At 34.9% G+C, this 16,916-nt stretch overlaps 2 protein-coding genes across 7 annotated transcripts in view; one reads left to right on the top strand and one right to left on the bottom strand.

Annotated features, from left to right (window-relative positions):
• Window positions 1-560: 560 nt before the first annotated feature.
• On the top strand, window positions 561-9,656 carry LOC125030007 (DNA polymerase delta subunit 2-like). The gene is made up of 10 exons (XM_047620224.1): window positions 561-932; window positions 4,024-4,148; window positions 4,707-4,830; window positions 4,955-5,069; window positions 5,696-5,844; window positions 7,119-7,210; window positions 7,496-7,588; window positions 8,588-8,780; window positions 8,999-9,097; window positions 9,338-9,656. Exons 1-10 carry the CDS (start codon window positions 695-697, stop codon window positions 9,496-9,498), a joined length of 1,389 nt encoding a protein of 462 aa, XP_047476180.1. The 5' UTR covers window positions 561-694; the 3' UTR covers window positions 9,499-9,656.
• Window positions 9,657-11,148: 1,492 nt separating this feature from the next.
• The window catches only part of LOC125030006 (tyrosine-protein phosphatase non-receptor type 23-like), a 32,826-nt gene continuing 27,058 nt past the window's right edge, over window positions 11,149-16,916 (bottom strand). For 3 of the 6 annotated variants that reach the window (XM_047620217.1, XM_047620220.1, XM_047620219.1), the window contains 4 exons: window positions 16,404-16,573; window positions 15,883-16,017; window positions 13,363-13,488; window positions 11,149-12,941 (listed from right to left, as the gene is read on the bottom strand). In XM_047620217.1, coding sequence (XP_047476173.1) covers window positions 12,463-12,941; window positions 13,363-13,488; window positions 15,883-16,017; window positions 16,404-16,573 — 910 coding nt within the window. In that variant the 3' untranslated portion in view covers window positions 11,149-12,462. The remainder of the gene's footprint in view (window positions 12,942-13,362; window positions 13,489-15,882; window positions 16,018-16,403; window positions 16,574-16,916) is intronic. The other 3 variants (XM_047620218.1, XM_047620221.1, XM_047620223.1) reach the window with 3 other exon arrangements.

The following is a 16,916-nucleotide window of genomic DNA, read 5'->3' as shown; positions in this document are numbered from 1 at the left end:
ATTCCAGAGTACGCCCTCCCTGCACCTCATTCCTAAGTAATCATTCCTTAAACAAAATGGAATGACACTGATATTACTGCGCTCGATGAACCTGGCATGACAGACCGCAACTAGTAACTGTCATTTCTTGTAATGTCGCTGTCATTCAGTGTCATATTGTGCGATGTTAGTCTCGAATGGAATGAGGTGCAGAGGGTTAAAACTGGAACTTCAATGCTTCTCAACTTCATATCACTGTTACTGAGTTTTGTTTTCTATCAGGGAATTATAGAAAACAACATTTATTGCGCATAACTTCACTGTCCCTCTGTTTAGAAATGAGAAAAAATATATAATCTGTGAATTTGTCCCCGAAATGATATAGGACTTGCCATTCGTCACTTGAAATAATTTACCACAAGAGTAATCCTAAGCCGCAATATATAATAAAAGAGAAAATAAGAAATACGAATGGATAGTACGTCTATGTTAAAGATTAAGTAAGTTATCCTAAAAAAGAAAAAAAATAAAAAAAAAAGATAAATAGAATTAAATAAAAAGTACGAAACCCCATTTAGTGACCCCTCACACCGCAAGAACCTTTTTGTTATTGTTAGGCGTCGTCAGTCAGCGCGCGAATCCTCGTCTCTTCAGATCGTCCACTGAACCTCTCCTTCTCTCACGCTTTACGGATTCTTTTGACCATTCCCCGGCGATGATTCTCGACAGCTGCACTTCCGAGATAAAGGCCGAGGTCCTGTTGAGCGAGCCGAAGGACAGCGAGGACGCCCCAGCACGCAAAGCAGAGCGGCAGGAGGTCTCCTACGAGAGCCTCTCCAGCAAGTACAAGTTATGGGGCAACAAAGATGTGACGAGACAGTATTTCAAGATGTATTCAGCGAGGTTGGAGAAGATGAGGCCTGTGGTTGAGGCCAAAGCCAAGGGCAAGTGGGGTGAGTGTCGTTAGGGTCTGTTTTTGTCTGCCTGTCTGTCCCTCTCTTCCGTGGTCGTCGCGCAGTATTATCTGTATTTTTCTATGTCCTTGGAGATAAAGTAAATGCAGAATTGTTATTGGTTAATGATACCCAGAGCGACGCACAGAGATAAAGGGAAATTAGGGAAATGGACACTGCCATCTTTTAGAGCATAATAAATAGAATAAGAAGCAATACAGTTACATCTGCAACGGCCTTATATTTACCGGGAAATGCGAAAATATACACAACACCCTCACACAGCCAGAATTGTTAATCTCATAACATAAATTGCTAAGAAAGGGGGGACACGGAGGCTTGCCCCCTGTCTAGGGAATAAATAGTAGGTAGGAAAGGTTAGATTTGGGTTTTGGATTCGCATGATACTCAGGTTTTTGGACTTTGTCTCTGGAGGGTGCATCTCTCTCGGTAACAAGTACCAAAAGATCTGCTTATCTTCATATTGCATAAGCTTGAAGTTGATAATGGGAATTTGTTAAAAGTAACTCAACATCATTGATGCATGATTATTTCTACTAATTTTGTTGGGAAGATTTTGATGGTTATTTTGTTACAGATGATTTTCCTTATTGTCGCCTGTCACTTTTACTTGGCTGGATAAGAAATGCTTGTTATGGTATTGATATTGAATATGTCACGTATCAGCACTATTCAAATATACCAAAATTATGAAGCAGAAATCCCCCCATTAGTGATAATCTTGGCCCCAATCGCAGGAGAGGGTATGAGCGATACCAGGGAAATTTTGGGGTTAAAATATGAAAAATATACACAGAATCAGTCACTACGACCGACATGCAGGAGTGCCTGATGCCAAGCCTGTCCGACACTCAACCCTGCAGTGAATATATGTAGGATTCTTTGTTTGTACAGTACTGGATGCATTCGCCAGTCACCAACCTGGGCATGCCCTGGTTGATATGGGCCTCTGCCCACCCTGCATTCACCAGTATAGTGAGGTATTATCTTCATTGTGTTATTATATTTTTGTTAGTTTACCTTACAATTTCACTGGTACCTTTCTTGCCCTCCCCTGCTATTGGGGCCAAGAATATGGAGGTTTGGGGGGTTCCGTGGCATAATTCCTATACATGCGTGTAATAGAGGGTGAGAAGAATCCAACCATACCAAAAGCAATCATCACAATCAGTTTTGTAAAATACAGACGCACGCTTGCTGCTACACATTACATGCAGTAAATCTAGTGGTTAATCTTTACGGTGTGGACACACTAAGCTAGGGCAAGTTGAAGATGATATTCACTAACCCACCCCACTGGCAGTGCCTGAATGGTACACCCAGTCACAGTAATTTAGATTGTTGAATTAAGTTTGTGACGTGGAGGTGTGTGTCCATACTGTAAAGAATTATCAATTTAGTTTCAGACCTATATACGAGGTAGACAGTATATGGAATCAGACCATGCTGACCATTACAAATTAGCTTTTTACTATGACATAGTTGTCATCAGTTGAAAATCAGAAAAATGAGAAAATGAATAATATACGAATAATTTTTCAGAATAGCTTCACATGATCACATTGATAGTGGTATCAATGGATTCCTTTCCTCTACTACCTATATATGTAGGACACTTGCCACATACCCCCCCCCCCTCCTCCTCCTGGCCCCAGTAGCAGGAGAGGGCATGATAGGTACCAGAGAAATTGCAGGGTAAAATAGGAAAGCTAAAGGATCCTCCACATATTCACAGCAGGCAAGAGCATACAACTGACATGCAGGGGCACCCAGTGCAAAGTCTGTCTTACTCTTTAACCTGCTATATATAAATGGTGGATTCGTTGTTGTCCAGGCCAGCAGCCCCCCATTGCAGGGGGCACAGCTCCCTGCATTTGACTAGACACTGACCAGTTCTCTACATATTATTCATGTTTTGCTCTCCAGTTTCCCTGGCACCATTTATACCTTCCCCTTGCTGTTAGGGTCAAGATTATAGGTATTGGGGAGTTTCTGCAGTATAATTTCTATAAATATGTGTAGTAGAGAGTGAGAGGAATGAATTGATATCAATATCATCACGAACAGTCATGTGAATATTTAACATTGTAATGTGTGCAGGCAGTGATTGCCATTTCTTCAATGTATTTGGTACTCAAGTAAAGGTTGATAAAGGTTAATGGACTGCTTCCTTATATGAAAATAGTCTCATAAGTAAGAAAAACAACAGCTATATTCATATACTATAATTGTATAGTAGAAAAATATTCTAGAAATCATTGATTCCATATACTCTTTACCTTGTTTAACCCAATGCCAACAGGCATGATAATGTACGTACATAGTATGCCCACTGTGAGTTTACTTTATTAATTGTTTTTACTCATATATGGCTACACTTGTACTAAGTCACCATTGAGCCAATTACAAGTACTGCCTGTCTTGCCCATTTACCCTTTTCTTTGATTTACAAAAATATTTTACGTTATCTTATTTTGCTGTTACTAATGTTTAAAACAATATAGTAATTATAATGTTTGTAATAAAAATAACACCATCGGTATTCATAGCAGGTGAAATTAGTTAAAGTCACAAGGTCTACCAATTGACTTCTTTGTGGCTAAGCACTAGCAGAGCCATCTATCTGCAGGGACATTTCACCCCCCTCCCCCCAAATAACACACACACACACACACACACACACACACACACAACATTTTCCCCAGCAGCATGTGGTTAAGCTATATTTATATATGGAACAACAATAATAATGAATTATATAATTTCTATGGTTGTTTTCATAGCAGGTGATGTGATCTGTCAGGTTTAGGGAAGCATATTTATATTATTCATAGGTAGAATGTGCAATGGTACTGAATGGTATATGAAGAAATGTTGTCATTTTGTATAGTTTTCTAACCCATGATATGCCACCAATGGTCTATTTTAGTTATGAGACTAGAAAGTTATATTTATATATATATATATATATATATATATATATATATATATATATATATATATATATATAAATCATCATGTAGAAATCTTCCATAGACTTTATTGTATCATAAATATTACATTATTACAGGTTCAGATACTACCATGAAACGACTTCATGAACTGGATGATGAAACAGGGAAATGTATCATTGTCGGAACACTTTTCAAACGGCAGACTCTGAAGCCATCCATTCTTAAGGAGATCTCAGAAGAGGTAATATTAATTTTAATGCAAGGTTGAGCCAGTATTTTATGTACAGAAAATGTCTATAGGATATAACCAGTATGCTTTTTTATCGCAAGTGAATGAATGTAGCCAAAGTTTCTTGAACACAGGAATTTCAGTCATTAACCCCCCTGAAAACTGCAGTTCCTTATGTTTCTGCCCAGCTTATTGCTGCCATAGAATAATGAAGGGAAGAGGAAAGAGGGACAGATATAAAGGAATATGTATTTGTACATATAAATTGCTGAAAAAACTATAGAAATCATGGGACTATGTGGGAAATGTAATATTGTTAGGTAATGGACTGATTGAGGGGTGAGGGGGATGCATGTCATACATTATAAGAATTCTTATTCTTAAGAAAAAAAGTTATGCCCTAGAATTTATGACTGACTGAGCTGATATTTAAGTCCCATTTTTCTTCATCTTCATTTTGTAACCCATTTCTTTTTTAATACATTTCTTGCACTGACATGTCAGTATTCTGTTTTCCAAATAATTGGTGTTGCCAAATTTTAATCACGATGAAAAATTTCCTATCCATAGCACCATCTGATGCCACAACCTGTTTTAGAAAAGTATGTAAGCAGTGATGATGATCTTATACTTGAGGATGAACTACAGAGAATTCAGTTGGTGGGAAACATAGATATTCCCAACCTGGTCACAGGTGAGTAAACATGATATTATCATATTTCTTGCTTCTTTTCTGAGCAATTATTTATAAATTTTGTTTAGAAAGAAAGATAGGTGAGAGAGTATGTGTCATAACAAGTGTGCTGGCATCTTTTCAGGGGTCATCTGTGCAACTCTTGGGCAAGAGGGCTCTGGTGGCAAATTCGCTGTGGAGGATATCTGTTTTGCTGGACTTCCAGAGCCTGTGAAGCACGACGTGGTTGAGGATGATAGGTTAGTTTTGTTTTGTATTTTAGATAAGAGGGAGGACTTAGCAATTGTGAATTGAAGATAGTTCAAGGTTTTGAAGAAACAGATAGGTGTTGACCTTAAAAATCTTTGCAATGGTAATCCAAGTTATTAGTCTTACCAAATCCATCTAGTTTTAGCCAAAAATCAAAAAGCCTACCATCTGTAGGCCCAGGTAAACATGCCGACACATGATTTGTACAGGCAACTGGCACATAGTTTTTCATGCTAAACATGTTCTGATAGAGTCCTGGTTAGTGGCTTTGATATATGTAGGAAATACTAAGGCTTCAGTACTATTTTTCAGCATAATTTCCCCAAATTAATAGCCATTCTTGGGATGATATGACATACATTCTACAGTAATGTAAAGGTTTAACCACAAAAATTATCGTCATTCAGCAAGACCTGTTTGTATCTATGATGTTTGTAAAGCTCAAATATACATAACAGAAAATGTATGGCTCATGCAAGTATGTCATGTGACAGTTATTGAGTGGAGCACAATGAATGTCAAAGTCAAATGTCAAAGACACTTGGTCAAATACTATCAGACTATTGGGGTTACAAGCCACATTTTCTTAGTAATCAGACTATATTTCTGATTTCAGATATGTAGTGCTCGTCTCTGGACTGGAGTTAAGCTCATCAGTGGACTCACTCTTGTCCCTGGAACTACTGATTGATTATCTCTCTGGACATTTGGGTCACTCAGAGGAGCAAGCAGCAGTGGCCAGCATCACTAGGGTTGTTATTGCTGGTATGTATTTTTAATTGTTTATGCAAAATGTTGCTAGTTTGCTTGTTTTTTCTTCTTCTTCTTCTTCCCTTTCCTTTCTTAATAAAAATTGTTTATGCAAAATGTTGCTAGTTTGCTTGTTTTTTCTTCTTCTTCTTCTTCTTCTTCTGTCTTCCCTTTCCTTTCTTAATGAAATCAATAAACTAGTGAATGCAAAGGCTTTAACCTATTGGATCAGGATGCTTCACTGCTGCCATATGCCCAAAATTTGGGCATTAGACTTACATCAGAGGACACTCTGCTGGGTGTGCGGCTTGTAGGCCAGACGCAAACAAACACTCGTGTGAGGTGACAAGACTCCATGCCTTGCTTTTTTTTTTTTTTTTTTCAATGTTTATATTTGTCAATTAATTTGCTTTACTCCATATCATCTCTATAAATAGGTCATAACTCAGTGCAGTGGTCATAACAATATCTTTTTCTTTTCATTTCTTCTTCTCTCTTCCTTCATTATCTTTCTTTCTTTCATTCACAATATTCTATTTTCTGTAATGCAACCTGTGCCACATGGTGGCATAGGTTGGAAATATTTCAATAGCCCCTTTCTAATCACCAAATGAGTCTGATCACCCTCCAAGAGCTTTATGTACTTGTGCCGAGTCTTTCCTGTCACACTAGCCTTCAGCCAAAATGCTCTCGACAGCAACTCCGACCTACAGTCAGAATATCCCATGACAGTATGTTCACATCTCCCACCTATCATGCCAAATTTCTTTATGACTTGCTGGATATGTCATCCGGACTATAGGGGTTAAAGGGTAAAGTGTACCTAAAAAAATAAGAAGTTATTTTTTTTTTTCTTTCTTTCTTTCTTTTTTCTTTCATTATGCTTTCTTCTTTCCTACTTTAGGGTATTATGTTCATGAAGAAATAATTTAGCAAACTGATAGACTAGAGTAGAATCTATTCATCTAGTTTCTCCAGTGGATTTACTTGATATCTCCAAATGAAGAGTTCTGTTGTTTTGTTTTCATCATCCACCACATATTATCTTAATTTGTCTTCAAATAATTACATATATGCAATCAGTAAGTTATTGCACTATTAGCTAAGATTTGTAGGTATTGTGATTGTAAATGATACTACATACTTTTTATCAAAATCCTTATAATTTCAGTTATATTTTATTAATTGTAAATTTGCAATTGGAAATCAAATTGTTCTTAATATTTTGTAAAAGATATATATAATGAGAATAATGAAAACTTCTATCATTAATCAGTATTTTTTAACAGGAAACTCTATCAGTTGTGCAAAGGGGGAGAAGGAAAAGCCAGATAAAGTGAAGTTGGTGAAGGAACTCGACGACATACTAACACAGATTGCGGTATGTCTTGATGCCTGTTCATGGTTATTTGTTGTGATGCCAAATATGCCTTCATATTTTGGATAAATTAAGTTTTTATTATGTACACTGCATGGCTCTTGTGCATATATGTAAATTTCTTTGTTCATTTAATGTTCTTTAATATTAAACTTTTACTTAACATCCTTTTTAGATATGAAATTGATATATGTTAAGCACCTCATCCTAACATAATTATAAATTTCAGACACTGATTAAAATGGCTTTCTTTTTGTTGATATTCTGAGATTGATATTGCGATTCCAGAGTGTGTGTCCTGTAGATTTGATGCCAGGGGAATTTGACCCAGCCAACCATGTGATGCCCCAACAGCCTCTCCATCGTTGCATGTTCCCAAAGGTTAGATTTCTTCATTTTTTATTGAGCTTTATGGTATATTTATGGGAAAAGAATTACTGAAAGGCTTAATTTTTTGCCATATTACAATTTAATCTAAAGAGAGGTGAAAAGTGATAACTTAAAAGAGGAGGAGGGGTGGGAGGGGAAACAGTATTCCTTCACTACAGTGTGTACTAGTAGTATCAATGCATTCCCATGGGCTTGTTTCATCATATTAGCATTAGGTTTTTTTTCATCATATCAAGCTTAGATTTTTTCTTTCTTCTATGTTGTTTCTTCTTTCCTTTTCTTTTTTTTCTTTTTTTCTTCTTTTCTTTTTCTTCTTTTTCCTTTCCTTCCCTTTCTTTCCTTTCCTTTCCTTTGTGCTGGTATGGTATGACATACATGCCATGTCCACTGTGATTTTAGTTTATTAATTGTATCTATACAGAAATAGCTCCACAAGCCAAAATTAATGATAATATAATAATTGGAATGTCATGAAAATAATTATTGCAATATTGATATTATTAATATTGGTGAAGAAAAAAAATCATGAAAATTTAAGGACTGAGGAAATCATGTGAAGTCACTAGGGTCTAAAAATTGAGTCCTGGGTGGCTGAGCACTTGTGGAGCCATCTGTGTACTACAAAATTCACACAAAAAAATACAGAAGACATTACATTTACTTGCATACAAGAGGTCAAAGGGGAAAATTACTATTTAAATAATTTTTTTAATAGAACCATTACATATTTGTCAAACATTAAAGTCCAGCACAGTTGCATGAAAATCCTGTTGGAAATGATAGGGTAGTTACCTACTGTAGTAAATAAAGGAACATTGCAAGCAATAGCTACAAGTAGAGTTCAGTGTTTCTTCACAATGGTTTCTTTCATCTTTAGATTTCTTGTTTTTGCAATAAAATATACATACCATTGCCATGTACCTAAATATATTTCTCAGTCTTCTTTATGTATACTATTTTCTATGTTAATGAATATGTCATTGTTTTCAGGCAGCAGTATATTCTTCTATGCAAAGTGTTTCAAACCCTTATGAATGTATTATTGGAGGAAGAGTATTCATTGGGATGTCTGGCCAAAATGTGAATGATATTGTCCGATGTTCCACAATTGAGGATCCCCTTGTTGCACTAGGAAACCTCTGTGACTGGGGCCATCTAGCACCGACTGCCCCCGATACTCTTGGTAAATTGCATATGATTATCTGTAGTGTTATGTATATTAGGGCTTTGCGTTAATTAAATGGCAGGGTGAAGGGTGAATGCGGTCCTTATAGTTGGGGAAAATTAGAAGGGAAATGATATATTTATATACATTTGCATAATTTTTATTACCAAAATAGTGCATGTTTACTTGACTTAATATTTTTATTAATAGTATTTCAACATTATTCTTGTTTGCAGTTTCTTACCCTTATGAGGGACAGGAGCCCTTCATTATTGATACCTGTCCAGATGTGATTTTTGCTGGAAATCAGGATTCATTTGGAACAAAAGTTAAAGGTATGTGTCTTTCAGTGTCTTTCTGTTTCGCCTTTTTTTTTTCTTTTTTTTTTACATAGGCTATGTATGTGGTGTAATATGTTTGTAAACAACAAGGAGTTTTGGGCGTATTCTTTACCATTTATCATCTTTGTCAGTATAATTTGATTGTATGGGGACATTTCAAGAATTCATTGTAATATGGATATCCAGTTTGCCTCAGTTTTTCCACTTTTTTATTAAATGTTTTACTTTTTTCAGATGTAAATGGTCACAAAGTTACGCTAGTGAGTATTCCACGATTCAGTGACTCAGGAATGTGTGTTGCAGTGAACCTCCGTAATCTACAGTGTCAACCAATTTGTTTCTCTGTGGATGGAAATACTTTAGCTGAAACTTCAAGTCCTGAAGCAGAAAAGTGAATTGTGAGCTTGTCTTATGTTACTAAAAAATACCATGTTTTTTTTATACATTTGCTAAGGCTATAAGAACATTATTTTTATTTTATTTTTTATTTTTATTTTTTACTATGTTTTATAGTGTAAATTAGGACTGTTAATATTAGTAATGAAAATTCCAATATTTATTTTATTATCCTTACAACTCGTTACTTTTTTATCTAGTAGGTTTCACATTAAATGGAAAAGGAAATGGAGAACTTGTAATATATATGGGATCATACTTTAACAAACAGTATTGTAAAGTTTGTCTTTCTCCCCACTTTAAAAATCTAGAGAGCATATTTAAGATTAACCCAATTTTACAGTGCCAAATACTTTACATTTTTTATATTTTCCTTTGGTCATGGTTAACTGGAATACTTAGCCTTTTGTCTACGGGTGGCATCTAGTATAATCCCATGGCAGAGCTGGGCCTAAGCTGCGAGTGGCAACGCTACGGGTGCCAGTGCGTTCTGGGCTTTGTTCGCAGGTGGCATCATTTACATGTGATAGAGTTTCAGGAAGCTCTTTCAAAACCCACAAATCCACGTGTGTGTTTGTGTGTTTGTGTTTTTGTGTTTGTGTGTGTTTTTGTGTGTGTTTTTTGTGTGTGTTTTTGTGTGTGTGTTTTTGTGTGTGTTTTTGTGTGTGTTTGTGTGTGTGTGTGTGTGTGTGTGTGTGTGTGTGTGTGTGTGTGTGTGTGTGTGTGTGTGTGTGTGTGTGTGTGTGACTTTCCGGTAATGTCTGGCAAGTATTAACCCATTACTGCCAGGTGAACAGAAATCCCTGAGCATGATAAACTCTGGTAATTTCTGGCAATGGCCAGACGCTGGGCACAGGAGTTTGCAACATCTCTCTCGCTTATATATATTTTTTTCACTATTGTCTTCTTTTCATGGTAAAAAAAAAAAACACTATGATCAGCTTAAAAGATTATTCACTATCATTTCAATTGACTATTTGGTAAAGGCAATAAGTTGACTTAGTGAGTGTTTGAAAATATAAAAACACGTAAAAATGAGCATTTGATATATCAAAGCAATGATGCTTGTCAAATTTCAGGAAGAGAGCCAATGCGGAGTGCAGTGAGGCAAGTAGAATATGGAGCTACTATTAGCTATAAGCAATGAGGTATTAAGGACATCATAGACTACCATTGCCTGAGAATAAGTGTTTCCATAGTCCTAAACTTCTAGTGGAAACCTTAAAATAAAATCAGTTTCTGTTTCCTTTCCATTCAGAATGTTTTAATCCTTTGAGTGTCACATTTGGGTAATATTTGAATGAAGCTTAGTTTGCACCAGTGTGTTATCCAATTTTACCCAATGGCCAAATAGCAATGTTGAGAAAGGGCTCTTGGTGCCAGCCACTATGAATATCTACTGTAACATTCATAGCATAGTTGTTTTTTTTGTAATTGTACAACATATTTACTGTTTTTTCTTTTGCTTAAGAGTAATACCCTATAATTTCTTGACTATGACAAAGTATTTTCTTTGAATGATAAATCTTTTAAATAGATCTAGTATAATAGTTTGGATTTAAGATCCTAATATTTCAAGTTAAAGGGAGAAGATCCAATCATCACTTTTTCTTGAAAAGAAAAACAGTAGAAGGGTAAAAAAAAGAAAATTTGTTTTTCAATTTATATTGTTTCAAAACACTGTAACTATGGGAAGTTACAGATATATAAGTATTATCACAAATAACTTCTTAAACTAATTTCAACTTCTTTTTTAAGCTAAAACTATGGCATTTTATTCTTGCCTAAAGTACACTGGGATGTCTTATTTCATACTCTAGTGTCATTAATCAAATCTAATTGCCAGCATTTATATGGTAGAATAGCATTAGGTATTGACTGTGATCCAATACAATATCAGTACATCTAATGATAAGTTATAGTACACACTTAGGTTCATTTTTTTAATTCACTCAACAATAATGCACAAGCAAAGCTATATACTGGAAGCAGATTTTTAAAAATAAATCTACTTTCATTTTACAAATCAATTCAGATTATATTCCTCCTCCAATAATTGCACATCTGTCTCTCATACCCAAAAACGAGTAATTATTATTACACTGCTTAATAGATACTAAAAAAATTAAAATTCATGAAATTAACAAACATACAAATTCTTTCCTTTCAAAGATAGCATTCTCTATGAGATCCAATTATAAGTTTTGTGACCTTTATAGTGTGTACATTGTTCAATGTTCTACAATGTTACATGATACTACAATAACATAATATAATTATTTAATGAAATACTATAAAGGACAAACTACAACACCATGCTTGCAGGCACACATGCACCCACAAACATACAGTTGGTCTGAGCACCAGAATGCAATGCCTGTGGATTACATCAACATAAACAATTATTCTAAATCATTCTTGGTACTAATAATATTTATTTTACATTTACATAGTATGCTTACCTAAATATATTTAAAACATATATTTAAACATGTAAAATATAGATAAATAGTCAAGTAGACATTTATAATTCATAAAGGTGCACACTGTGCATCTTGGTTCTACACTCATTCTCTTACTCTGTTTCAAATCTCTTGTTCATGAGCTTGGAAAAATATATAAAATAAAGAACCTGATATGCGAACTGAACATAGGTCATTTCTCTTTTACCTTGCTTGCCTTTTTTTTCTTAAGAGAAAATAAGTAAAAACCCAAAGTTCTAGTTAGGAAAAAAAATAAAATATATATATATATGCTTTGATATGCACCCTAGGCTAATGTGAAATGCTAACAATGTGGACTAAATACTTCATGCAATGGCTTATTAATGGATATAATTATTAAAAGGAATGAACAACCTGCAAGAAGACAATGAAGACCATTTAACAATTTTGAAATAGCACAGACTTGCAGATTTACCAAATTGCATAGGTAAACAGTACAGGTCAATAAATTAGCCAAATTTATGATTTCTTGTGGGACCAAAGAGGGTCTAATCCACTAAATGGATCAGTTGGATCATCCGGAATCTTCAAGGGCCCAGACGGATTCTCAAAACTTTCTTTGGTGATTTTGCTTGGCTTACCAGGCACAGGCGGATCAATTTTAAATTGTTGTGGATCTAAACTAGCAGCTAAGCTAGGTGCTAATGATGAAAGGTCGGTATCCAGAAGACCACCCACTTTCACAGCCCTAGTGTTGAGCTTACTGTCCAAGGCACTCTCTTCTTCTTTATCTAAACTACCATCAGCTTCACTACCATCACCACCAACAGAGGTTTCAGGAACCTCTAATGCACTAGATGAGCTTGGTTCTTGGCTGCTTTCCCTCTGGCCTTCTCCTACTAGATCTATCCCAGCAGACGATCCATTGCTAAGTAGAGATGAGGCAGAATTGCTTCTCGAGCATTCCCCTTCACTTCTTGCTTTACCACATTCTTGATCTGCCAGATTGAAAAGTTAAGCATTTAGAGGTAATAAATGATGAAATGGCTGGTATTCCTAAAGAACCACTAATTTGCCTCTACAGTTTATCAAAATCATGCACTGTGAGTTGTATTTTAATTTTATATGTCTTTATATGTCAATCATATGTTGAGCTTATTTACACTTCCATGAATCACCAAATACACTTACTGAGATTACTTAGTACATCTCAAAGGAAGCCATAAACCTTTAAATAAGAGGAAAAAAAACTAATTCACCTGTACTTTACTACTGAGAAGAAGGAAAAGAGAGACCCATTCACTAGATTTCAAACCAAGCTAACACAGCAAGACAAAAAAAAAAAAAAAAAAAAGCCAACCTTTCACACATGGAAACAAAAACTTGGGATATAACACTGCAAAAAATACCAAAGCATACCTAAACCCAGTTTGCTTTTAAGCCGAGACAAGTCATAGGAGGAGAGGAGGTCAGCAGAGGGATGGCGGACATGGGTTTTTTCTCGGGGACCCTCCTCAAAAGTAGCCTTATTGGTCAGGATTCCTCCTACGAATTGGGGGGGGGTGGATTACTTCAATAATTTAAAGGTAGAGTGATAAAGAAAGTCTTCTACTAACTCCTAAATACTCAAATTTATATAAATTCAAGTTTGCGCTGCAATCTTTTAATATTTCTACCATTAGCAATAACACATTTACGGTTTACAGATATACAAAGTTTAATTTCCTTTTAAGTTTGTTTCCTCTACATTTATGGTAATTTCCTCTAATTTCCTGAAACTATGATAACATTACTGTTCTTGAAAAGGCTGACATGTATATAAGCAGTTTATGCAATATTTAGAGATATTTAATATTAATAAAGACCGCTTCAATTTTCACTAGAGACTAATGATGTACATTTGTACAACCCACTCCTCACTTTTAATTGCACTCTGGCAGTAATGTCAGGTATACATGTATTTGTGAAATTATCACTATCTTTGTCCTTTCTCCTTAACCCAATGTCAGCAGGTGGCAAGACTACAATCCCATGCCCACTGTAATAAAAGTTTATCTATTGTCTTTACACACAGATTGCTCTACAAGTGCTTAGTCACCAAGGAGTCAGCTGTTACTCTTCCATATCTCATCTGTTTACCCGTTTCCTTCATTTCTATTAAGGGAAATCAGGATCGGACACTAGGGACAACTGATAGCCTCCTTACTGGCTGAGCACACCTAGAGCCATCTGTATGTACCAAAACTCACTAAAAGCTATTGAGGACTGTACATAAACCTACTGACACTGGGTTAATAAAAGAAGTTATATTACTATAAACATTTAAAATGTTTTATCTAACTGACTTAAAGGCAAGGGGTAGTATTAACAAAAGGTCTAGGATTGTTCTATGATTCACACTTCTGCACATAATAATACAATGAAATAAATATTGCAGTAAACCTTACTTATATCATGAAGATAATATGACACATTTTATATAACTGACTGCAATATAGCACCCCCACACTTGTCTTTATTATTTCCAATGTAGAATAATCTTCAACATTAGAAAAATTGCATTATGGTTAATAAGATTTTCTTATAATTTTCCCTGTGGAATGATCTTCATCTGTAAAATTTCACTATAGATGTCTGCATCTTATAAGAATAATTTAAGAACCCAGGTACAACTTTCTGGCCAAATTTTATTTTATTTTGGTAAATGACGAAAAAAACAGTAAAACAATTGGTGAACACTTCGGCAATATTCACACCAAATTTCTTGGGCATCAGACAATATTTACTAAGTTTAAATACCAGGTTTGTTAACATAATGTTGCCCTTTAATTTTTTCACCCAATTTTTATGTTATTTTGCATTTTTTTAAAGATAATGGTACCTTATGGCAACACATTTTTCTTTTGCTCCAGAAGTGTTGTCAAAAGCCAATAGATGACAGCAGTTCTGTCCTCAGTCACAGCTGATCTAATGTTTACATTCAAACATGAATGCACCTCTGCTGCCTTGTCTACGCTTTCCTGCATGTTTTTCAGGGGGAAGCTGGTTGAGAAGATGCCGAGGATGAATAAAATAAAGGCAAGGGCTAAAAAAGCCTGGCAAGCATCTCAAACACTCCATGAATGGAGGAGGAGGGAGGAGGGAGTTACGTGCTCCACCCAAAGAAGTTCTATGGTCCACAGAGAATGCCCCAGGGGTGAGGCTCTTTAGAGTCGACAAAGGTCTAAGACTCTTGCTCACAAAACTTAGAATATTTTGTCTTGAATGTGGTATGATATATTTATATCTACCTACCTATGTATATAAATATATATAGATAGACAGATAGATAGATAAAGATATATATAGACATATAGGTATATATAGATATCTATCTAAATCTATCTATCTATATACATATACATATACATATACATATACATATACATATACATATACATATACATATATATATATATATATATATATATATATATATATATATATATATATATATATAAGCATATATACATATATACACATATGTATGCATTATATACATGTATATATACTTATATATAAACATCCATTTATACTGCAGTAACACAATTCTCCTCCTTGATTATGCTGCCTTTCTTTCTTACTTAAAAAAAAAAAAAAAAAAAAAAAAATATATATATATATATATATATATATATATATATATATATATATATAATCAGTATAAATCTGATCCTCTAATGTAGAAGTTCAAAGATATAATTATGTACCCAAATAAGTCCAAGAATTCTCCAACACCTAACAAGCACTAAGGACATAATTCAATTTACTATCATTCAACAACCCAGGCAAATGTGTATCATAATATTTCTAATCAACAACAATCTACAACTGAGTACCAATCTATCTGAAACAGGTCACATGAACAGGATCCTACCGCATGTTAAAGAAAAGGCTTACGTTTCATGAGAACATCCTGGGAGTAGTACAAAGCTGCTGAGAAGAGGAAGTAGAGATGATCTTTGTCCTGGATTCCACCTCTCCGCTGCCTCGAGAGTTCCACCAACAGGGACGTCAAGTCTAATAATATGCCATCTGTTTTTTTAGTTTTGTTTTTTTTAAGAAAAGATCAAATTTTCATCATTAGTTTTTCTACAGGAGACATGTGGGAGAATGCTAGCTGAACTATTAACCTTAAGAAAAGAGGAATCCCCTCTTTACATTAAATTTTAATTAGTAAATAAGTATACTTGACTATTTGGGTGCATGTTATTATTTGTTTATTTCCAATCAACATTTTGAAGTGTTATTTTATAAAATTAATAATCCAGTTCTTACAGAATTGTTTATGCAACTTCCCATCTCAAAATATAAATGTAATTTACAATTTCAAAAACAAAATTCATATGTACTACTAGTCTACAAACTACTAGTCCACAAAGTACAATCACTATGACTACACTAACACAACTCCCACTTACTTGAATGCAATTCCCTCATATAAGCAGATAATATTGAAAACACTGTAGATCTGCCCAAGCCAGGAACACACTGTACCACAATTGCTCTTAATTTATTTCTTTGCTGTCGCTGGAACGTATGCACTTCTGATATGAATTGCAGAAGTGGCCCAGGACTTTCTGGCATGGCACTGTTGGGAATGATTTTGATTAAATAAGCATTCTGATCATTTAGTTTTCAGATGGATAATTCACAGGCTTAACCCCTTACTGACGGGTGAAGAAAATTTTTTAAAATTCTACATTTTGGCACATCACCGCGGCGTATAACTGCACTCCACAGATCAAGCGGTTTGTTGACACCTCAGCGAGTGGGCCCGTCGGTATGGGGTTAATAAAGGCTTATAGGAACTATGACTAAACATTTTGTCTTTTGCTTTCCTTAACACAAACATATCGGAAATTAGAATAATTATTCAAAGGAAAAGGATAGAACATGAAAGAAAAGAATTAAATACTGAGAGGATATGAGTA

This window comes from Penaeus chinensis, chromosome 10, assembly GCF_019202785.1.
Source record: "Penaeus chinensis breed Huanghai No. 1 chromosome 10, ASM1920278v2, whole genome shotgun sequence".
In the NCBI taxonomy this organism is placed as follows: domain Eukaryota; kingdom Metazoa; phylum Arthropoda; class Malacostraca; order Decapoda; family Penaeidae; genus Penaeus; species Penaeus chinensis.
Note: the sequence above shows the minus strand (reverse complement) of the source record. Positions and strands in the feature narration are given on the sequence as shown.